This window comes from Calypte anna, chromosome 6 (assembly GCF_003957555.1).
Source record: "Calypte anna isolate BGI_N300 chromosome 6, bCalAnn1_v1.p, whole genome shotgun sequence".
Taxonomy (NCBI): Eukaryota; Metazoa; Chordata; class Aves; order Apodiformes; family Trochilidae; genus Calypte; species Calypte anna.
The window spans coordinates 13401622-13424368 of NC_044252.1; the positions used below are offsets into that span (position 1 = coordinate 13401622).

Here is a 22747-nt window from a genome sequence, read left to right on the forward strand (position 1 = left end):
AAAGTGGAAGTTGATGCCTGGCCCTGCCTGATGGGAGATGCTGAGCTGCAAGTTCAGGGATGGTGAAACGAGGTCAGAGAGATTTATATCAACAGCCTTGGGTGGCTTCCAGCCCCCACCGTCTGCAGGGAAGGCTTGGAAAAAAAAGAGGAGGGGAAAAAAAGTTGCTCTCCTTCTAGGAACTTCTCTGCCGAGAGAGCTCCTGCTGACGGGAAAGAGCAAAATAATCCCCAAAAAACCCTGCATTTTCCAATTCTAATGCAACACGGAGCCCAACTGCAGCAGATGTTGAGCTCGGAGGAGTTCAGGCCTTTGGCTCCACCTCAGCTTAAATAAGCCCAGGCAGCCCAGATGTCTGGGTGCAGAGCTCCTCGCCAGGCTGGGAGGAAACCTATTTAATGTTCCCAAAAAATACAGTGCCTACATAGAGACTTAAAGCTGTCCTATGGCTTTGCCATCCAAGAAAAATATATAAATATATATACACACACACACACATATATATATACACACACTCACACAGTAACCTTGGGCTGTTAAAGCCTCCCCATACCATCGAGGCCCAACACAAACCAGGTTATCCGTCCCCTGTCTACATTGACCTCTTTATCAATTTTTAATCACCATCCTGCTAACATTTACTGGAGTGTAAAACTCAAATCTATTTTTTTTTTCCTCTTCCAGCTAGCCACTGAGCATTTCCCAGTCCCATGGGGGCCTTGCTTATCCCTTCAGCTCATGGTTCTGGCATGACCCCTGCTTTCAAGTGAAGCTCATCGAGCCACAGCTCCTCTTTCAGCTTGTGCTGGGGAAAATTAATTTTTCATTTACATGGGGTCAGAAGCACCAAAAAAAAAAAAAAAAAAAAAAAAAGCAGCAATATTTCCAGGGCAAACATGAGAAAGAGACAAAAAAAGCCATTTCAAGCCTGCGGGACCACGGTTTGCTCACACTTTGCTACAAGAAAATGTGTTCTGCATGATGCTCCCAATTTTTGAGGCTTCAGAAACACTCCTGCTGCTGCCTGCGGGGATGCTTTCCCCTCCACACAGGACAGCATTTGTATTGTCCCTCTGCATTTCACCAAATTTTTCTCCCTTCTTCCATTAATTCCTGTCCCCAGACCTGCAAACAACAGGGGGGGCTTGGGCCTGAAACCAGCCCTGCTCAGGGGTCTGATGGGGAGAAAACTGAGGGGGGGGAAAGGAAAGTTTACAGGGCCCAGAGGTCTGGTCTTATGCCTATATGGCTTTTATTTTTAGTATTCCAAGGCCTGGCTCTGCAAAAGCATCTTAATTACTACTATTCAGCTATAAAATGAAACAGATGCTCTCCCTTTACAGAGGTCCAAGGGTTTTGTCAGGGGGTTCTACTGAGGAGGTAAATCGTATAAAGGAAAACATGGAGATAATAATAATAAATAAATAAATAACAAATGAATAAAAGTAAAATAATAAAAGCAATAAAATAATAATTCATTCTTCATCCTCCTACCTCAAAACACCAATTGTTTTCATCAGTGGTTAAGAAATAATCCCCAAAAGCCACTGTCCGTGGGGCACGGGTATATCTGACATTTTATAGAAGCAGCTGGGTGGAAAAAGTAGGAAAATAGGGTGGGGTTTTTTTATTAAAAAAACCCAAGGCAGCCCTGAAGGTCCTGATAGCTTGGGGTGATTATCTGGGGCTGCAGCAGGTTTCCCCTTGCAGTTCCACATGCCAGTGGAATATTGGCTCCTTAGTGTATTTTCCCCTTTTGCTGTACAAAAAAAAACACCAAGACACGTGGACTGAAGCTTTCAAGGATTTCTTCTCACACATAAGAGGAGGGAGAGGGAATAAAGCACCCTGGTGGAGGCAAGAAGACCCTGAACTTCCCCTAGATCAAGCCATGGGGTTTTTACACTGGTTCCAAAAAGGTTTTTCTCTTTTTCTTTTAATGCATTTTCTATTAAAATGTTTTAATAGGGATTAAAAAGACAGCTTTTATCCCTCTATGAGTAGCAACAATTTAGTGCTGCCAATGGTCACAGGTTCATCATGGGTTTTATATATAGAAGTTATATCTATTTAATTATGCCCTTATTGGTGTTCTTTGCAAGGATGAAGATCATGCATGCAGGGCATCGACTGCAGCAAAAATCCTGGGAAAGGTAGAGCAGTGTCCCCCAAACCCTCAGGGATGGGGTGGCAATTAAAAGCATCAATAACAACAAGCTCATCTATTTAAAAAGTCATCTCATTAGCCAGTAGCAGTGCACAAGCTACCAAGGCCACCACTGCCAAAAAGAAGAGGAAAAAAAAATCATTAAATCACTCAGTGCTTTTACAACAAGCTTCCAAACTGGCCAAAAAAAGAGAAAAAAACCACAATCCCTCTTTGATGATGCTCCAGGGAATTTTGGCATGCAGGAGCAAGTGTCCCTCCTTTGCTCCAGGCTCCTGATTGGTGTGTGTGTGGGGAAATGCAACCACTGCTCTGCATGAAGAAATGAGGAGGTTTTTTTAGGGGCTTTTGTTGCCTAACCCCAGTTTGGGTTCCAGGGTTCCAGCTCCTGGGAGGGTTATAAGGGATGGTGTGAATTGGGAACAATTTGCCTTCACTGGGTCCCCTTTTGTACACACTCTACTCATCTCCTAAGAGGGCATTAAGCCTAAGAAAGACAAAAAAAAAAAAAAAAAAAAAGGTGTGATGATACCCAGAGCTGTCAGGATGCCCTGTGTGTCTGTTGGTGTCTTTGCTGTCCCTCATCCCAAGTAAGGGAATGGAGAGCAGGGATGAACACGGAGCACGCACCAGGGATCTGCCTTTCCTGCTCCCAGATCAATCCCTTGGGAAGACAGTGGGGATTTAAATCACCCGAGTCCCCTTGGCTCTATTCCCATGTGAGCCCCAAGCAAGACAATGAGGAGAGCAGAGAACTGGGGGTGTAAGGCAGCTAAGCAAGGGTCAGAAACCTGGAGAAAAGCAGTTTTGGGGGCAAAATCAGTGAAATCACTGAGCAATTCTTCCACAGGCAAAGCCAGCTCTGAAAACCCAGGAGTAATAAGGTGAAATAAATACAGAGGAAAAAGGAACAGAGGCTTGTTTCACTCCCTGAACCTGAAGCTTAACGATTGCCAGTGAAAAGTTCAGCAGCAGCCAATGGAAAATATTATATATTAAAAAAAAAAGTATACACTTATAAAAGACCCTTTGAGTTTCTTCTTGGTGTAAGTATTTTTGCCCACAGCCCACCTTGCTGGTGCCTCCACAGGGTGTAAATACATAGTTATTTTTGGTTTTATATATTAGATAAAAGTTGTATTTGTTATATAGATTATATATTATACATAATTTATAAAAGAATTACAGAATGTATAATATATACTATGACATATACCATGTATCATATATTGTGTATACCACATATTCTATATTTGCATGTATATATTGTATATTAAATACTGTATATTATATAGTCTATATAATATATACATACTATATATATTATATATTGTTATTATATAGTCTATAGATTCTATAGTCTATAGATTCTATGTAATATGATTCTTCAATAAATATAGCATCTATAATTATTCTATATTACATATTATTATATATACCTGTATCGTGCGTGTATATAGTTTCTACATTATATGTTATTATATAATGTATATTAAATAGATTTTATGTCATATATGCAAAATAATTATGCAATAACAAATATCCATTCAATATTGTTAACAAATATCAAAATCAATTTGCACAAAATTCATTTATGGCAGCAACCAGGATGGGAGAATTGCCAGGGATGGGGTCACTCAGCTCCCTGAGGATGCTGTGGCCCAATCCCCACCACTCCACACTGGGACCACCTCTCCCTGGACTCTCCCCTGCCTTGCATTGGGAGCTTCAGCTGGAGCAAACCCCTCCAAAACCCATCCAGAGCCAAGATCCAACCAGGACTCAAGGAGCTAGGATTTCCTAAGCAATTAAAACCTTGCCTAACTAAGTCAGGGCTGTTAGGCAGGACTTGCAAGGGGTGCTGCTGGAGGATGAACCAGAATGCATGATTAAGTAAAAAAGAGCTATTTAAAAGTTGTATTTTTAAATAGCTTTATTCTTCCAGTCTTCCCTCTTTTTCCTTTCCTTAAAAAATAATTAATTAATTAAAATCCCTACATTAATTACTCTTTGCTGAGCAGCTAAATGCCCCCAGCACCCCTTAGGCAGGGAAAAGGGGGTAGGGAGCAGTGGGGACACCCGAGCTCAGGCCTGTGGCTGCCTTTCCCCCAGCTGCATTCATGACTAAAAAAAGGTGGGAAAAACCAAGAGAGATGTCCAAAGCTTAAAAATATCCAGTTCTGCACTGACTGGAATCTCTGGAGTCCTAAATACAGGCTCCAAGGGGTTATGGCTCCAGATATACACACATATACACAGAGCCATAATTGCATATCTCTGCCAATACATGTATGCATATAGATATGTATATAGAGACAGTTTTAGGTATATATGTTTATATTCATATATACACACGCATGTGTATATAAATAGAAATTTTTTTGTGTTGATGCTGCATTGTTCTAGGGAGAAAGTGAGGATGGTCTCGCAAAACATGGCCCGATTCCCTGCAGCCACCAAATCCTGGGGCTGGCATCCCATCCCATCCCCCCCAACCCCCCTGCTCCCTCCCACTGCCAATGAAGCACCTGCTTTTTCATTTACAATATTTTTATTGCATCCAAAAGAACCCCAGAAACTCTCTCCCCCCTCCTAAGGCAGACATGGGGCTCACCCCTCCCACCCCTAGGTTTTGGGTAAACAGTCTTTTTTTTTTTGTCTTTTTTTTTTTTTTTCCTTTTTGTCCTCTGCCTGCCCTCCCCTTCCCCCCAGGAAAGCAGCCCCCACCCTACCCGAAGTCCCCACGGAAGGGGCGGGAGGTGACCCCCTGCACCTGCCAGCGGCCCCGCAGTGTGCAGAGGGATTTGTCCTCCAGGCTCTCCAGCTCTGGGAAGCCCAACTGGTTCAGAACCTCATAGATCCCAGCTACTGCCGCCACCTGAAAGCAGAGGGAGAAATCAAATTTAATACCCCCCCAAGGATGTTTCTGTCATCCCCTCAACTCTCCTCCAGCCCCAGTTTATACATTTCTGAAGCCTCTTCCTTGCTGCTGGGGTCAGTCGTCCCAGGTTTTGTTGCCTTTGGATCCCTTCTGCCAAAAAGCTACAAAGCTTGATCCTTTGACCATGACTGCAAAGTGGGAAGGGGTCAAAGGCTCCTTGGAGCTGCAGGCTGAGGGTACTGCCCCACCTCCAGCAAATGGAGGGGAGGGGAGGGAGGATGTAAACCCATGCGTGGAGGGTGCAGCACTGTTTGGGATGCATGATTTGGGATGCAGCAGCACCCTGGATGCAGCATTCCAACCAGCCCTCAGCTTCACACATCTCCACTGAAAGTCCATCCAGGCCCAGACACTCCCCAAACCCCACCAGGGCAATGCAAACACCAACACAATCAGGATTAGTGCACCAGGGTGGGCGTCTGCCATACCCCACTTCCTAACAGTGAGATGGGTAGGGGGGGGATGGGGACACACAGGCCACTCTCACCTCCTGCCCAGCAGATCAAGGATGCCAGCATCTTGGTGTCCCCAGGTCTCCCACCCCAGTCAAAGCCTGTCTGCTTTTATTATTCTGTCCTTTCACCCCACCATTCCATTTGGCCAGGATATTGTCTTTTTAATCTGCTGCCAAGAGACCTGAGGTGGGTTTGGGTGGAAGCAGAGCCAGCCAAGCTCACCAGGCCAGGCCAAAGAGCCTGGAGCAGGGTTGGCTGGTGGCATCCCACCTCCAGATGCTGCTGTTAGATCAAAATAAAATCCTGGAAAACTCAGGGACCATAAAGGTCATCTTGTCCCAAGCCCACTGCCACAGGCAGGGACACCTCCCACTAGACCAGGCTGCTCCAAGCCCATCCCACCTGTCCTTGCACACTTCCAGAGATAGGGCAGCCACAATCTCCCTGGGCATTTTGTTCCAGCATCCCAAAGAGCTCCCCAGGGAGCTTGCCCAAGAAGATGCAACAGGATCTGGTGTCCCCACAACCATTCAAAAATCCCACAGAAAATAAAAATGGGGGTCTGGTTCCCAGCACCTCGTAAAGATGCGATGGAACAAGTGGTTTTTGGGGTGGGTCAGGCAGGGGAAGCCTCACCTCACGCATCCAGAGGCTGAAGGGCCGCTGCCAGGAGTCCTTCTTCTCCAGATGCAGGTAGGCATTGAAGAGGATCAGGTAGATGTAACGCTCCAGGTACTGCAGGCTCCTCAGCTGCAGCATCCTCCTCTCCTTTTCATCCTTGCCTGATTTCCCCTGGAAAGAGCAAGAAACTGGATGAAACAGTACCCAAATTCAGGAGAGCATCCCAGAGGCAGCTCCTGTGCCTGGTCCTCCTCATCTCATGGGAGAAGCTCAGTGGGGAAGGACCAAGCAAGAGACCTCTTGCTCTATATAAAAGCTATTTATCCTGCTTTCCACCTCATTATCCCCTGAGGATGCAGTCCAGGAGGTAGGATTCATTTTGGGGACAAAAATAAGGAGATCCTTCCAGCCTACTCCCACTGCAACTTATTTTTATATTATTATTATACTTGTTACTTTATAAACACGTGAGCCCTGCAGTGATGCCCCTTCCAGGAATTAATAAATGACAAATATGGGATTAACAGCCAGCATAAGAACCCTAATCCCATAGTCAGTCCTGCCAACCATCCCCAAAAGCAGCAATTCCTGCAGCATCAACCTGCCCTCAGGGCCAAGCCCCACCCTCTTACTCTTTTCTTACTTAAAAAAAAAAATGGTACTTCTAATATATTATTCTAGTACTTATAATGTTATTATATTCTCTTAATTGATTTTTATTATCTTGTCCTCTTATCTATCATTTAATTATCCTATTATTTATTTTTTCTCCTGTTATTTATTACTTTCTTATATTCTATTTTTTTTGTCCCACTCAGGGCTGCAAAGGGGTAGGAAAAAAAACCTTTCCTTTGCTCCTGGCTTGCCTGAACCCTGAAAATCATGTCCCAGAAAGCTCCAAAAACTGCAAAGCAGCATCTACCCCTGTAAACTCCCTGTTGCTCCAAACACTAGCTATAGCTTAATTAAAAGCCCACTAGGGCTAACTATTAAACTCTTCTTCAAGTTGTCCGCCTCTGGAGAAAAAAAAAATTCAAAGAAAAAAAATTGAAAAAAAAAAAAATTAAAGCATTTGCATGTGCATCCCTTCTACCAGGTTGTCCATCTTTCTGGGAAAAAAATTAAAAATTAAAAATTAAAGCATTTACATCCTCCCTAGTCCACCCAATTGCAATGGGATGGATGGAGCAGCTGAGAAGGAAACATAAAATGCTGGTGGCAACAAAAGGCTCTTCCCAGGACAGAGGGTAAGGGGGGAGTGGGTGACTCCCTCCTTATCTCACTTTTCCAAGGAGAAATGGATCCCACCAGCCAGGGAACAACATAGGGCCCAGGAACACCCACGTGGTGAGACAAGGGACAAGGAGGTTGCAGGCACTTTCTTCAGGGTAAGAAAAACCAGGAGCAGCTGGGCCATGCTGGGATCCTTCTGGGAGCAGTGGGTGTTACTGGGTGATTGAATGCTTTGGGTTTGCTCTCCCCAGTTAATGGTTCCCAGCTGTTAATTGGAAACAGGGGTCGACAGCAGCTGCAGGCAAGGCCATGGCTGGTGGGGACAGGGTCGATACCACCCGGTCAGGGACAGTGCCCAGCCCCATCAGCCCTTCTGCAGCCCCAGGAAACAGCTGTGCTACTTTAAAAAAAACACCAAAAAAACCCAAACAAAAAACCAAACCAAACCAAAAAAAAACCACCAAACCAACCAAACAACCAAAAACAAAACAAAAAAACAAACAAAACCCAAACAAAACGAACAAACAAAAAAGAAAACAACAACCCAGACCTATTTTAAAAAAAAAAATCGTTTCTCATGATCTGCACAGAAATTACCCCACAAAACTGTGCCGTGGGATGTGTGGGTATGGATGGGTGCCCCTCATCCCAAGCTGGGAGGAGCCGGAGGAGCCTTTGGTGCTGGGAGCTGAGCAGGACAGACCAGCCCTGCCCTCTGCTGGCTGCACAGCACCCGGGAGGGATGCGGGGGGAGTGCAGGATGGCACCAGATGGGCAGGGTGCTGGGAGGGAAGCCCCGTGGGGATGGGGGGAGGGTAGGGAGGTGCCACTCACCTGCCGGAAGGTGCAGATGATGATTTCTCTGAGGTGGTAGTGCATGGGGGTCATGGTCTCACTGACAGTGTCCAGGGCCATGTCTACTTCCTTCTTCATCCGGTGACCATCAGGCAGGAGCTGGACCACCTTCATCACCACCTGGAGCATGGGTAGAAGCAGCAGGAGGTTCAGCTCCTCACCTAAGCCCAATTGCTCTGTCCATGTCCAGGAGAGGACCCAGCCTCTCCGAGGCCCAAGGACTCACCTCGAACTCCCCTTTGGTGTACTTGGCATCAGGCACACTCACAATTTCCTCTTCGCTCATCTCAGGCATGCCCTGGGGTGGTCAGAGAGGATCAGGACATTAGGATCTTCAATGACCCTGTCCTCACAGCCCATGAACTGAGCAGAATGTGCAGAACCCCAGCCCACCAGGACCCCAGCCATCATCCCCTCTCTATGGGCAAAAAAGCCCAAAATGTTTACTCATATCCCCCAGCAAGGGGTAAGCTACATTCCTCTTGCCTTTAACCCTTCTTTGTGGGGTGGGAGCTCCTGGGAACGGGGTTAAGACTCACCAGGGACACAACCCACACTTCTCCTGGAGCTCCTTGGCATAGCAAGAGGCCAGCAAATAGGTGTCCATCCCCCACAGCCCACCCCGTGGTCCCTTTAACCCTCCCTGTGTGCCACGCCAGCCCTTGGCTCCATCCCAATGATCCCCAGGAGAACCACAGAACCCAGGACCTACATTGAAGTGCCAGAGGGTGAGGACAGCAATCACCATGGCTGTGGTGGTTCTGCCCCGGCCGCTGGAGCAGTTGAAGACGAAGGCTGCCCGTGAGTCTTCAGCCAGGGCGCTCTTCATCGCTTCCAGCAACCGGTCAAAGTCCTGCCAGGAACAAACCCAGGGAGGTTTTATGGGTGCAGCCCACCTCTCTTCACCCATGGGATCCAGCACCCTCCAGGGATCCATCGCAACAGCTTCTCCTCCATCCCCAGCTGGCTGAGGGCACCCAAGATCTGCACACAGCATCTTTTGGAGGACCCTCCCTGCCCCAGCAAGCACCCCAACACTCAGCCTGGGCACACCACTGTAGTCCTGGGGCTGGCTGGCACTGACCACCAAAGTGACATCCACCCCACAGCAGAGGGGAAAGCCAGGGTAGGAGGTAGTGGCACCATCCCATCTCCAGGTACCTGCTCCTTGGGAGCGCAGAAGTCAGGAATGGGGATGCGGCGGTAAGACAGCCCCTGGCAGAGGTTCTTCTGCTGGCTGAATATCTCCTGTGTGGTCAGGCAGCTCTTGAACATCTTCATCTGCTTCTCTGTCTCCAGGTACACCTCCAGCCACTTCTGGCATTTCAGCAGGTCACCCTTCAGGGTAGATTCTAATTTCTGCATGGAGAAACCCTCACTTTAAGAGCTGCTCCTCTTCAATTTGCTCAGGATTTTTAATTTTTCTTTTTTTCAGATGCAGACTGACACCCCTCTCAAGCACCCTGAAGCCAACAAAAAACCCCACACCAGGTCCCAGCCACTGCTTCTGCCCAGGACCATGGTCCCCACTGTGCTTGCTGTGAGCCTCAGGAAACATAACCAAGCTGCAGCCAGGCTCCTTCCCTGCCTGCCTCTCCGAGAAGCCCTGCTGGGAACATCTGGTCTCCCTTCCCAGCCTAGCTTTCAAGGGTGAGGGACTATCAAAGCTAGTAGACGTGACCTAGGAGGGCTCCTGGAAGGGGAGACAGGCAGGTCCTCACCTCCAGCTGCTGGGGTGAAGCAGTGAGCACAGGGATCAGCTCCTCTAAGTGTCCGGGCTCCCGCATTGTGTAGATCTGCTCGTTGCCTTCCAGGACCACCTCTTCCCGGAGGCTGATCCAGACGATGCGGGCGTGCTTCCGCTTGGCATCCGTCAGGTACCGCAGGACACTCCCCAGGGTCTATAAGAAGAAGAGGGGTGGGTGAAGGCTGACTGGAGCAGGCTAGGAGCTACCTGTCCACCCCAGCGGTGCACAGTGGCCCTCACCTTGGAGCTGGGCTGCGCTGTCCCATAGACAGGCATCTTGGGCACCCTTCGGAAGTTGGCCACGCTCATCTCCTTGGCAGTGCTCAGCACATCAGGGCAGAAGCGTTCATCTGCCACCTGCAGTGGAGTAAAGCCCTGGGCAGAGGGTGTCCCCTCGCCCCAGGCATTGCAGCTGTCCCCCTCCCCCCCATCCAGAGATTCTGAAACGGGGTTTCCAGCATTCCACAACCTCTCAGGAAAAGTACCCAAACCCCTCTGACACGAATGAGCTGGGGATCAAAGTTAGACAGCTGCACTCTAAAGGTGGGAGATGTTCTTCTTGTAGTAAGACCACACTAAAGCAGCAGCAAGCCACCAACAGCTCCAGCCTCCTTCATCCCACCATAGCCAAGAAGCACCAAGAAAGCCGAAGCTGCTGCTAGACTAGGAGGTTAGGCAGGGTCTTGGGGTTCTCCAGTATCCCAATATCTGGGGTCTGTGGGGCTGGACACATCCAAGTGCACAGGGGGTCTCTGGCCACATGCTCATCCTTGACAAGGATGCCAGCAGGACACACCTGAAACCCCACTGTGGGCCTGGAGATCCCAAGACAGACCTCAAGATTCAAACATGGACATGAAACCCCAACACAGGACCTGGAGACCCAAACATGGACCTGAAACCCCAGCACAGACCCGGAGATCTCCAATCTTAGGACCTGGCCTACAGCAGGGAAACCTCCCACTTCTCCCACCCCACCGGACCTCTTCCAGGCCGAGCATTCTGGGAAGGTGCCATTTCCAGAGGGTAACAAGGAGCCACCAAGCTCCACCCTTACATGCAGGAGGGGAACTCACCAGCACTCGTGTCCCCTTGGTGATGAGATCCCCGGTGATGCTGAGCTCCGAGGAGTTCATCTCCGCCTGGAGCCGGTAGAGCTCGGGGTGCCGGCACATCCACCTGCTGAAGCTGAGGGCAAAGCCCAGGGGGTACTGCCGGCGGGGGGCCGGACACCCCGTCAGCCTGGGCTTGCACTCCTACCCAGACACAGCTCATAACCCCACCGAAAAAATCCTACATCGATTTGGGAACCTCTGAGGTGGAGATTCCCCCTCCCCCCCCCCATAACGCATATGGAAACCAAAGCAAAATAAATAGCTAAACGGTGTTTTTTTGGGTTGGTAGGTGGGTTGTTTGGGGGTTTTTTACCTGCTCATGAAGGTAGTAGTTAAAGGCAATCAAGTAGAAGTAGCGTTGAAGGCTCTGCAAAGTCCTCTGGAGGAAATACTCTTTGGTGCTGCTGCCCTGAAAGCAACAGTAGGTGAGACCCAAATGAAATGAAGGGGAGAAAACCCCACAAAACCCAATCTGGAGTGAGATTTTTTATGCTTTATATTTTCTATTTTAATGCAACATTTCCAGTTTTCCATATTAAATGATGTTTAAAGATGTAAATTTGCATTTCAGCCAAAAGAAAACCTTCCCTTTAGCCCAAGGACACACTGGGAGCAGTTCCAAGAGGATGAGATGTGTTGTTATCCTGGGCCATACACTGTCCAGATGCTAAAGGGAGACCCAGACCCAAAGGGGCTGGTTAAACACAAGGTCCTACCCCCAACCCAGACTACTTGAGATGACCAGGCAGCTTCACACCTGGGGAGAGGTCACCACACTGGTGATGCCATGGGTGGGATGCAGGAAGGCTTGTGCTCTGGGAAATACACTCTCCCCCTACTCTCTCTCTCCCCCTTCCCAGTCCCAACACATTTTCCTGGCCCCTGGCCATTGTTTAAACCTGTTCTCCCTCTGGGCAGGTTTCAAATAAACACTCCCTGTGGGTAATTTATGACAGTCATGTCCTCTCCCTTCACCCACCCTGCCTGTTCCATTTTCCCAGGGTCAGTGATGACATGGAGCAGCTTTCCTGGGTGCAGAAATGCTGGGAAAAAGCTTGGAGGGAAAACCCCCTGCCCCAGTCCCCGAGCTCCCCCCAGCACACAAGAAAATATCTGCCATCACACATACCCAAATTAACCCTAAAAAGGGAGAAAAATTTGGGGTTTGCCACCAAACATGCCAAAAAAGGCACAGTAAATGTTTTCTCCCCTCTCAGCTAACTCATTTTCCTGGTGCTTTTCTGCTCCAGCCTATTTGCTTTTGGCAATTTTTTAGGTTGCCCCTTACAACCAGGCCCAGATCTCCATGTTCAGCATGGAAACGGGAAAATTAACCTCCAGAAAATCTGGGAGCAGAGCAGCATTTCCATCTGAATGTCATCCATCCATACCTGGTGAGTAGCCTCCCAGGCCCAACATGGGAGACCATGCATGGAAAGCCATCCTGATGATTTTTTTAAAGCAAAGAGGGGAAAAAAATAAACTACAGATAGGAAAGCTTGACCTTGAGGGATTATACTTGCAGGAAAACATCTAAGCCAACAATCCCTCCCGGCTCCCAAGGACTTTCATCAGCCAGGCTGCTATGGATTCTCCTATTTTAGAGCTGATGGAACCATGACATGATATATTATTTGTCCTCAGAAGCAGCAGTGAAGCTCAAACCAGCAAGCTTTCCCCCAAACACCAGCCTGCACTTAAATAATTTGGAAAAAAGAAAAGAAGCTCAGCAACCTTCCAAAGCTTCACATCCCTGGGAAATTTCCAGCTCACGGGAAACTTTGGATTTCCAGAACTGACACTCTTCCCATCCCTGCACAAAAACAGCTCAACACATGACCCCATGCAACTGAGTGAGCCTCTAATGAGCAAACCTGGATCTGATAGTCCTCCCCGATACCTTCCAGCTTCTTCTTGTATTCGTAGATGGCTTCCTTCATGTCATGCATCTCTGAGCAGGAGGCAATGGCACCGTCCACCTTGCCAGGAGCAAGTAGAAAACCACTCAGTGAGCCCAGGTTGAGGGGGACCAACCTATTTACCCTGGCACCCACCCCAAAGGGGGTCTCACTGGAACCTCCTTACCTCCTCAACCATCTGCTGGCCTTTGGGGACCATCTCAATGAAGGTCTGGATGACCCGAAGCCTGTCCCTGGGAGGTGTTTTTGGAAGGTGGGGGAGGCTGGTGGGGGAAAAGAAGAAGATCAAACTGACTCCAGGGGTATGGTCATCCCACCACCACCCACCACCCAGGGACTGCCCCCTCTTACTCAGGCTTCTGGGTAGCTCCTCGGTGGTGATGGTGGTGGTGGTGGAGGAGGAGTGTGCCCATGGCCATGGCCAGGTTGGTCCTACCCACACCAGTCTGGCAGCCAAAGAGCAGTGCTGGGGGGGGTCTGCTGGGGTCCCGCAGAAGGAGGCTGGGGCTCTCCTAGGAGGAAGAGACAGAGGGATGGGGACCACAGGGACGTCCAGGACACAAACTCCAGGAGAACTAGCTCTGCTACTGCAATGGCCAGGATACAGGTGATGGAGATAGAGAGAAGGTGGCACCTCCCCTTTGCTTAGGGGATGGCACAGATAGAGTAGAACAACACAATGGGCCACATGTGCCCTGCATCCCCATGTCCTCCCCAGCTAACATCAGATACTGGCCTGTACACCCCACCAGAGATTCAGATCATTTCTCACAAACCCACTAAGGGAAAAGCCACCTGCACAGGGATGATGGGAGGTGAAGGATGGTCAAGGGGGACAACACAGGCTTCTCTACAGCACTAGGAATGGGATGCAACCATAGACAGCGTCAAGCCAAATGCAGGAGAAGATGGTCTCAGGAAGACACACCCTGAAGAAAACCCCATCCCAAGGTAGCCCTGTGGGCTAGGCACTTCTGTTTGGCTCACCCTGAGGAACTGGATAAAAGCATCAAACTGCTCCTCCAAAGGGGCTCCCTCAGCAGGCAGGGGCAGCCGGTGGTACCTGCCAGGCACAGGGACAGCCATCATTAGCACGACAGAGCCATGGGGGGGAGACTTCGTCCCCACCACAGTGGATGGCACTTGGGTTAAGAAGGTACCAAGGGGAAAGCAGCCCAGCTGGCAAAAGCAAATCCACTGACCATGTGTAAGAAGGAGGAGGAGGAAGGGCATCACCTGTAGGAGGGCAGGAGGAAGATGGGCCTGCGGTAGACCTCCTCTGTCACCTGGATGTCCTCCTCACTCTGCACCCGCACAGCGTGGGGCTCATCCCGCAAGCGTTCGATGTCATTGTAGACGTAGTAGACGTGATCGCTCAGCTGGGCAAAGTCATGGATCTAGTAGGAGATGGAGACCACCATCAACAACCACTAGGCACCCACCACTTCCACCAACGCCTTCATCTCGCCTTGGAGCCAAGGAGAAGGGAACACCCCAGTGCCACCTCACCTCCTTGCGGATGGCCAGCTCCAGCCTCTCTGCCCGTAGCCCCCGCTGCAGGTTCTCATGCAGGTTCTCCTTTCCGCGGGGTGTGTAGGACACGAAGTCCCCCTCCACCCGCAGGAAGACCACAGGCTCCTCCCGGACACAGAAGAAGACACACTCCTGTGAAGAGGGGGAGAGCCTGCCCAAAAGCTCTGCTGTCTTTTTTCCCCCCACCCCGATCTCCACCCTCCCAACCAACCTTGTGTCCCTCTCTCTGCAGCTTCTGCAGCACCAGCTTGAAGCCATTGAGGCTGGGTTGTCCCATCCCGAAGACAGCGTAACCACCCTTGGCTTGTCGGAAATTGGGAGCACCGCAGCTGCCAGCAGTGTTCAAGACATCTAATTTACCATATACATCCCTGACCATGAAATATTTCCCCTGCAAAACAAGGTGGGCAGAGAGAAGACGGGGAAGCCAAGTGGGTTTTTCTCATTGGTCTTCAAAATTAGTCCCCTAGAAAAGACTTGGAGGTCCTCAAAGCCCCAGGTTGCAACCGGTCTGGCACAGGGTGGTGGTGACACTCACCTGCACGAGGTAGTGTTCCAGTGTGGCCTCAGAAATGCGTCCCACTGTGTAGCTGGCCTTCAGTAGGTCATCGTGGATCTGAAACTCCTCCCTGCAATTGTACCTGTGGAAAAAAAGATCTCAAAAAATAACAGCGTAGGTAAAGATGAAAATGCAGCAATATTTAGGGAACAGAGCGCAGAAAAACTGAGGCTGCAAGAGGTTGCCAAGGACCTACGTGATGACAACAGGAGCCACTTTGTTGGTGATGATGGACTTGGCCTTGCTGTTGTGGAGCCCCAGGGTCTGGAAGGAGTGGATGCTGAGGGAACGTTGGTCCTCCATGCCACCAGCACCAGGGGCCCCGCTCTCTGGAGGAGATGCTGAGACTCCCTGCTGCGCCGCACTGGCTGTCGTACCCATCACCCACAGGCGGCTGCAGAAAAGAAAACAGGGATGGAAGTGAGGAGGAGAAATTATTTTTCAGCTGCTTCCCCCCGTGCTGCCAACAGCCTGTTTGAGAAGAAATAGCCTGCAGTGCCAAGAAACCCCCTTGATTGCACTGGACTCATCAGGAGCCTGGAGGCATCAGGATGAGGTTTCTCCCGCTAGTAATGAGCAAGTTCTGAAAGTTGCTTTTAAAGGAGCTGGTTATTCCCACACTGGAGGTGTGGTCACCCCCAGGGCATGTGGGAGACTGCAAAAGCAGACACTCCTCTGTCCCTCATCCACAGGGAGCTCATCCCTGGATGAAAGCAGGAGGCTGGCAGCAGCCAGGAGCATCCTGCCACACTTGAGTGGTCCAGGACAATGCTCCAACTGTCTGCACCAGCCAGGACCGGAGCCCGGGAACCAAATGAAGCGAGAGATGGCAAAGAAAGTTAAAAAAAAAAAAAAAGAAAACTGGGAAAAAAAAAAAAAAAAAAAAAAAAAAAAAAAAAAAAAAAAGAACAAAACAAAAAAACCTGAGGAAAACAAACTAACAACCAACAAACACCTTTCCCCACCCCTGCCCTCATTTCAACCTCCTTTGTGGTGCTTCTGCTGTGTGGGGAATATCCCTGGCAGCATCCCAAGGGGGATGGTACCTGCTTGGCAGCAATGCTTAGCACTGGGAAACCAACCCACAAAAGCTTTTTTTTTTTTTTTTGGCAGCTGCTCTGGCTGCCTCGGGGGCTGCACAGGATCAGGTCCTTGCTGCAATCCCAGGGAATGCGATGCCCCCCAGCAGCTGCAAATGCTTTCAAGGGAGGGGGGAAAAGTCTCCGGAAAATGTGCTATTTCAAGCCAGCGCATTCTTTTTCCCCTCCTCCTCCATGTCTTCCTTCCCTGCTCCACAGAAAACTTGTTGCTCTAAGCATGAATTTTCTGCCCCATTAGGCAGCCTGGTTTCTTTTACACGAAAGAGAAGGGCGGGAAAAAAAACCCCAGCTGTTTCAAGCTATTCCCATTTCTCCAAGTATCCTTCTGCTTTTCTTTCACTTAAACTGTTGTAACAAAAAAACCCCAACAACAGCAACAAAAATTAAAAAAAAAAACAACAAAACACAACAATAACAAAAAAACATAAAAGCCCCCTCTGGCTTTGCTCCAGCATCCCCATGCTGGGGGGTGGGCGCTCACACACCCACCTCAACTCTATCTTTTGTCCTTTCAGCAGTCACCCACCTTCACCTCAAATCCCCCATGGAATTTTTTTTTTTTTTTTGTTTTGTTTTGTTTTGTTTTGTTTTGTGCCCAACAAACCACAGCAACAAATAACAGACATAAGAGACATAAGGCAGATTTGGAAACAATCTTTCAAACCACAAAATGAACAGAGAGAGGAAATCACAGTTCAGTTTCTTTCCCCTCCCCAGGCCAGGCAGGCAAAAGCAAGCATTTAGAAAGTCCCGAAATTCCCCCAAAATGGGTGCGCTGAGCTCTAAAAAGCCACAAGAAGAGGGAAGAGCTGGTGCTACCCATCTGGGAGCAGCTACTGACTGGTGCTGCTGCAACTGATGGCAGCAGGAGGGTTTATACTCTCCCAGTGCCCAATCTGATGCAAAACAGGATGGGTGAGGAAGCAAAAGGCTATCTCAAGAAACCAGATTCAAATATCAGACTTGAAAACCTTACCAAATATCACTGGTGGCTGCGACAAAGAGATGCAACTGAGCCACCATCTCCAGACCAACTGAGGCAGACAGGAGCCCAGGGAGCAGCTCACCTGAAGGGTCTGAATTAGCCTAGACACCAAGTTTTTTTCCCCCAGTAGTTAAGCCCAGTTAGCAGGGGCTTGGGCAGAAAACTTATCCCTAAAATAAGATAATAGATTTATTATTGTACCTGTGTTTTAAAGAATCTCACTGTATCCAACATCTCAGCTGGGCACATTAAAATCTGAATTACTCCCAAAAGAAAAGAGCTGAGCTGATGGGACTTTGCTCTCTAGCAAAGTTAGGATGACTTCTCAGAGAAGTTAGGATGCCTGAAAGCAAACTTTGATTTGACACTGTCATCAGCCATCAGCGAGGCAAGGCACCTTTGAGCAACCCATCCCTTGCATGAAAATATATTTAAGGGGTTCTTTTCTAGGACAGAGAGGGTGCAGAACCAAACCCCCTGCACAACATCCTTGCCTCCTGCCTGCACCTTCTCCCCCAGGCAAGGGACACGGGGACAAATCCCCTGACATACCCTGCCAGCTCATCCAGAGCCTGAACATCAGGACCCTAAAAGCCAAACCCCAAGAGAAATCCCACCTGGGGCTCCTTAACAAAGAGCCCATTTTCTTACCCGGCCACAAAAGGACCAACACCCTGCAAGAGAGCATCCCACCCCAACAAACCTGCATTGTTATTCTCCAGGTGTTTTGCTTAAATTCAAAGCTCCAGCAGCCACCAGTTAATTATTCCTGCTGCCTGACAAGCCAGCAGAGCCTAGGGGTGTGAAACACCAAGATGCTTCCCTTCCACAGACCTTCCCCCAGCCCTGCTGAGCCCAGGGTGGATGGGAAGCACTGAAATGATGCTGGAGCATCTCAAGAAACAGCACAGGGGCTCTCCAGCCTCTCCCACATAAGTCATAACCACGTACCATGCTCAGCCCCCTCACCAAGATGCTCCTCTCCCATGGGGTTATTCCTGCACCCGGGAACCTGGCAAGGACTCAAAGTTGGAGCAAACAATGGACTAAATATAGTGGGGGGTGTGGGGCTGGGGAGTGGACTGCAGCTGCAGGATGCATCTGTCCCAGTCACCACGATGAGGAGGAAACATACACTTGCCTGGCCACCTTGTCATCAGCAGGAAATCAATCAAATAAATCTCCTTCTGTGCATCCCCAGGTTGTATTATAGTTGGTTTTGGATTGTTTGTCTTGTTGTGGTTTTTAAAATAAAATGAAAAGGCATTTGGGAAGTGGCAGCAACCACTGTATTCTCCTAAAGCATCCATCCCTCCCTGGGCAGCCATGGCACCGACCCAGCACGGATGCATCCGTGGGGAAATGAGGGGCACCCGGCACTGCTGACCCAAGCAGGGAGGGAGGAAACCTGGCAGCAGCCAGCAGGAAGCCCTGGAGGGTCATCACCAAACCTGGAGGAAATGCTGGAGCCAAGCACACCCCTCACCCCAGCCTGCTCTTTGGAAAACAAAAAACAAAAAACAAAACCCCAAACAAAAAGAACAGTGAAAATAAAAGAGCAGGAAAACAAAAAAACCCTTCGCTGGTGCAACCTGCGTGTGTCAGGACACATCCCAGAGCACAGGCTGCGTGGGAACTGGGCTCCTGTTGTTCCAAGTGATGCCAGAAGGAAACTCGGCTTATTTAAAAAAGTTGAAATAATATGGAAATGTGAGGAATAACGTATTAAGCCCTGGTTTATTTGAAACGTGTCATTCACTTGCCGAGCTGCATGGCAAAGAAGCAACACGACTCAAAATGCCTTAAAGCAACCCAAACGTTCTTTGCAACTGGGGAGGAAAAGGCTCTGAAAAGCCAACTTTGCAGCAGACTGCTCTGGTTTTACAAGCCTAGACTGTTTTATTATGATTTTTAAACAAGCAAAAGCACCCGCCCTTCATTCTCATGGGGTCCAGGCTCCTCAGAGAGCCAGCACCAACAGCCAACAAGTCCAACTAAATCAGTAGCATTTCCTAGAAAGTAGGGAGGGATTTCCCAATCAGTCGAACGTGGGTGCTGCCCATATTCCCAACTGCCCTGTGCTCCACCACCCTCCACTGCCAAGGAGGAGGGGGAAGTGCCAGCAGGATGCCTTCCCCACATATCCAAGCAGGAACATTGGAATAATGTTTTTTTGGCAGGAAACCCTGGACCACATCCCTGTCCTCTACATGACCCACCCCCTTCTAGCTCCTGGATTTCAAAATCTTAGCCCTGAAGTGGGAAAAAAAGTGCTGGATGGGGAGGAAGAGAGGAAGGGAGATAAAAGCACATCAAGCTCAGAAATGTGGGGTGCTACACTGCTCCCCAGCCACCAATGAGGAGGATGTTGGGAGGCACTGGGATAAGTATGCTCCAAACATGCTTTAAAGGGAATTATTAATCAGCAGCATCAAACCTTCCTGGCTAAGCAAATGTGGGGGGAGTTACAGCATCAAAGTGTCTCAGCAGCAGACCAGGGCTTTTTTTGGCTGATCCTACCTGCACCAGATCCCAGCAGCCCAGGGGCAGGATGACCTCTGGATAAGCAGCTACCACATGCACCCTCTCCCCTCCACAATAAAACCCTTTTCGAGATCCCCTGGTGGGCCCCTTTGCCCATCACATTGTCCCTGGGGTTCTGCCCAGCACAGCCAAGGCCAGGCAGGAGATGCTGAGGCTGCCTGCTGGATGAAGCGAGGGGTTTTGTAGCCGGAAAGAGGAACAAAGCCCTAATTTGCAAGAGCCAGGGCTGCCGGTGGTGCCATCAGGCAACTGCCAGCAGTTTTGAAGTCTGAGAGCATGCTGACTGAAGTTTCTTTTCAACAGCACAAGGACAAAACAAATCTAACACAACCACCCCCCTAAAAAAAAAAATCCAGACACCATATAGGATATAGGCCGGGAGCGACTCCAAAGAGACACTCCAACACGCGCACATCCAAACTCTCTCCACCAAATTTCCACACCCCCCCAAGATACTTCCACTTCCTCCCCACTAGAGGTTTTGCAGCATGATGGCAGCAGGCTGGGGGGTTGCCGGGGTGGAGACCCCCAGGGTCCCACCAGGGCAGCTCAGCACCACGAGGAGCCCAGCCAGGGCGTTTCGGGAAGGCAAGGGCTATGATTTGGTGCTATTCATAGCTAAACCACCGGCTCCCCTCCCGACCAGGGAAGGTTGGCGGGGCATCAGGAACGGCTCCGTTTACACGGGGGCCACTTCTGCAAGCCAGAGCAAGCTACAGACCACAGCTCTCTGAAGACAAGCAGCATCTTAATGCTCACCCACATCCACCATCCATCAGGCACTGGGTGGGTTTGCAGGCAATAGTGTGCTGAGCTCCCTCTCAGTGTGCAGCTCTCCCCCCCACACACACCTCACTCTCAAATAAAGCAAAATCAAGCAAATCCCAAGGGTTTGGGGTTTTTTGCTCACAACAGAGACCTGCCAGTTATTTTTAGGCTCCGTGTCATTTGTGCAAAGACATAATCACTTCCTGCCTTCCAGGAAGGAAATGTCCCACCACCACCACTGCCTGCCTGCATGCCTGCCTGCTCCTTTCTCAGGCAACGCCAGCCCAGAACCCACTGCCTCTTCCCATCCAGGGGGATTAACAACCAGGCTGTGTCCCCTTGTGCCACGTGCAGACTGCAGGGATGAAAGATGGTGCCCACCTCCCCTCTGATGCTGAGCGATGCACCGGGGAATGGTGGAGGAAAGGGTCCGGAAAAGTCCGGCAGCCATAGGAAATGCAGCTTGGAATCAGTTTCTGGAAGCTTTAAGCCCCATGAGCTGCAGGCGGTGGGCAGGAGCGTAGAGGGAGCAGGCAGCCTGTCCTGCTGGGACATCCTCAGCATCCCACAGGACACAACCCACAGGGCTCCACGATGAGCCCCACGCGTACATGCCAGTGGGAAACCCATCTCTGAGCAGTCCCAGGCTTCCTGCTCCTCCTGTACTCCCAAACGCCAAAGAGTCAAAGCCCGGCCATGGGATGCTCCCAGAGCACGGAAAAGGCTGCGGTTACATCTGATCCTCTTCCTCCTCCTCCGTCTGCGTCCTCCAGCAGGGAGCCATCCCGCAGCTCTGCGTTTCACAGCCTGCTCCCCAGATGGGTTTTGGGGGTGGAAGTGGGGGGTAAAGGAGGCAGGCAAGGGATGCAAACACCCAAACTCACTTTGGGGCAACCCAGCACCTGCAGACAGCCGTGCTGAGCACCCTGCCTGGCTTCAGCCTCCGGCGGGGCTGGCTTTCAGGCAGCAAGAGGGAGAGGAAAAAAAGCCTTTCTTTTTTTTTTTTTTTTTTTTTTTTTTTTTAAATAAGAAACGGGACTGCAAAGGCACGGGAGCTGGACGGGGCGGGGGAGGGGGGGAGGACGAGGACGACAGACACACAGCGGGGAGGATGCTGGGCCTCCAACCGACTTCTCCATCGTTCTTTTAGGGGTCTAAGGGACAGCCCGGGCTGTGGAGAAACCCTCCTTGCAGAGGTTTGAGCACTTCACACCCACACGGTGAGGTTTGTGGTCCTGGGGCAACATAAAGCTTCTTCCCACCCATCCCCTCCCCCATCCCTTTCACACGCTGGGAAATGAAGCCCCGACCCCCTTCCCCAGGATGGGAAATGAATCTCTCAACCCGAGGAAGGGACGGCGGCGGGGGGGGGGTGGGGGGGGGTGGAAGCCGGCCCTGAGGCTGGGGGTGAGTGCCCAGTATCAGGAGGGGGGCAGCCGGTGCCGAGGCGGGGGACTCCCAGTACCGGGGGGAGGGATGCCCGTACCCGGAGTGGGGGATGCGAGAGACGAGGGGGGCGAAGAGGTGGCCGGTTCGGGTTCGGATGTTTGGTCCTAAGGGCGGAGGAGTCAATGCTCAGCCCCAGGGGGATGCCCTAAGTGGGGGGTGCCCGGTCCCGCGGAAGGAGGGATGGGGGGGGGGGGGGGGGGGGGGGGAAGCGATACCTGCGGCGGCTTCGGGCTCAGCTCCCGCGCCTGGCTGGCCGCGCCGTCGGGAGCCCCATGGGGGCGGCGGGACCAGGGTTGGGGGAGCGCAGCCCCGCGGCCGCCCCGACCGCCGGAGCTTCGGCGGGGGGAGAAGGGGGAGGAGGAGGAAGAGGAGGAGGCGGAGGAGGAGGAGGGACACCGCTGCCGCTCGGCCCCACGACCGCCCCACCGCTGCCCAGCACCGCCCCCTTCCCTGGGACACCCTCCCCGGCCCGCCCCGCTGCCTTGGCCCCAAAGCACAGCCCTCTGCGGGACTACGCGGCATACTCCCCAAAACAGCCCGGAGAGACTCAATACTCAGCATCCTTTCCCCCCCAGCTGCAGCACCCACCCCCGTAAGGGACCCCCTGGCACACAGCAGCCCGAGCCCCTCAGGGACCCCACAGCCTCCCACACCGCAGCCCAGAGCCCCCTGGGAGCCACATGGCATCCAGCACACAGCCCCCCCTCGGGGACCACGCGGTATGCCCCAGATACAGCCCCTACCCCGCAGGGCCCC

The 22747-nt window shown here is 50.8% G+C and overlaps 1 protein-coding gene across 1 annotated transcript; it reads right to left on the reverse strand.

The window, feature by feature from the left end:
- Positions 1–4711: 4711 nt before the first annotated feature.
- PALD1 (phosphatase domain containing paladin 1) lies at positions 4712–22323 on the reverse strand. Its single transcript, XM_030453511.1, has 20 exons — positions 22207–22323; positions 15342–15539; positions 15125–15227; positions 14798–14977; positions 14563–14718; positions 14290–14450; positions 14041–14116; positions 13405–13565; positions 13220–13316; positions 13009–13113; positions 11448–11543; positions 11096–11230; positions 10260–10376; positions 9994–10173; positions 9434–9631; positions 8985–9125; positions 8499–8570; positions 8252–8392; positions 6200–6355; positions 4712–5045 (listed from the first exon to the last, which is right to left on the reverse strand). The coding sequence occupies exons 2-20, from the start codon at positions 15524–15526 to the stop codon at positions 4896–4898; spliced, it is 2610 nt and encodes an 869-aa protein (XP_030309371.1). The 5' UTR covers positions 15527–15539; positions 22207–22323; the 3' UTR covers positions 4712–4895.
- Positions 22324–22747: the final 424 nt, after the last annotated feature.

Coding starts and splice junctions, on each gene's coding strand:
- PALD1 (XM_030453511.1), bottom strand. CDS start 15,526: ATGGGTACGACAGCCAGTGCGGCGCAGCAGGGAGTCTCAGCATCTCCT. Junction 8,393..8,498: donor ACACCAAAGGGGAGTTCGAG/GTGAGTCCTTGG, acceptor CCCATGCTCCAG/GTGGTGATGAAGGTGGTCCA. Junction 5,046..6,199: donor TCAGCCTCTGGATGCGTGAG/GTGAGGCTTCCC, acceptor CTCTGCTTTCAG/GTGGCGGCAGTAGCTGGGAT.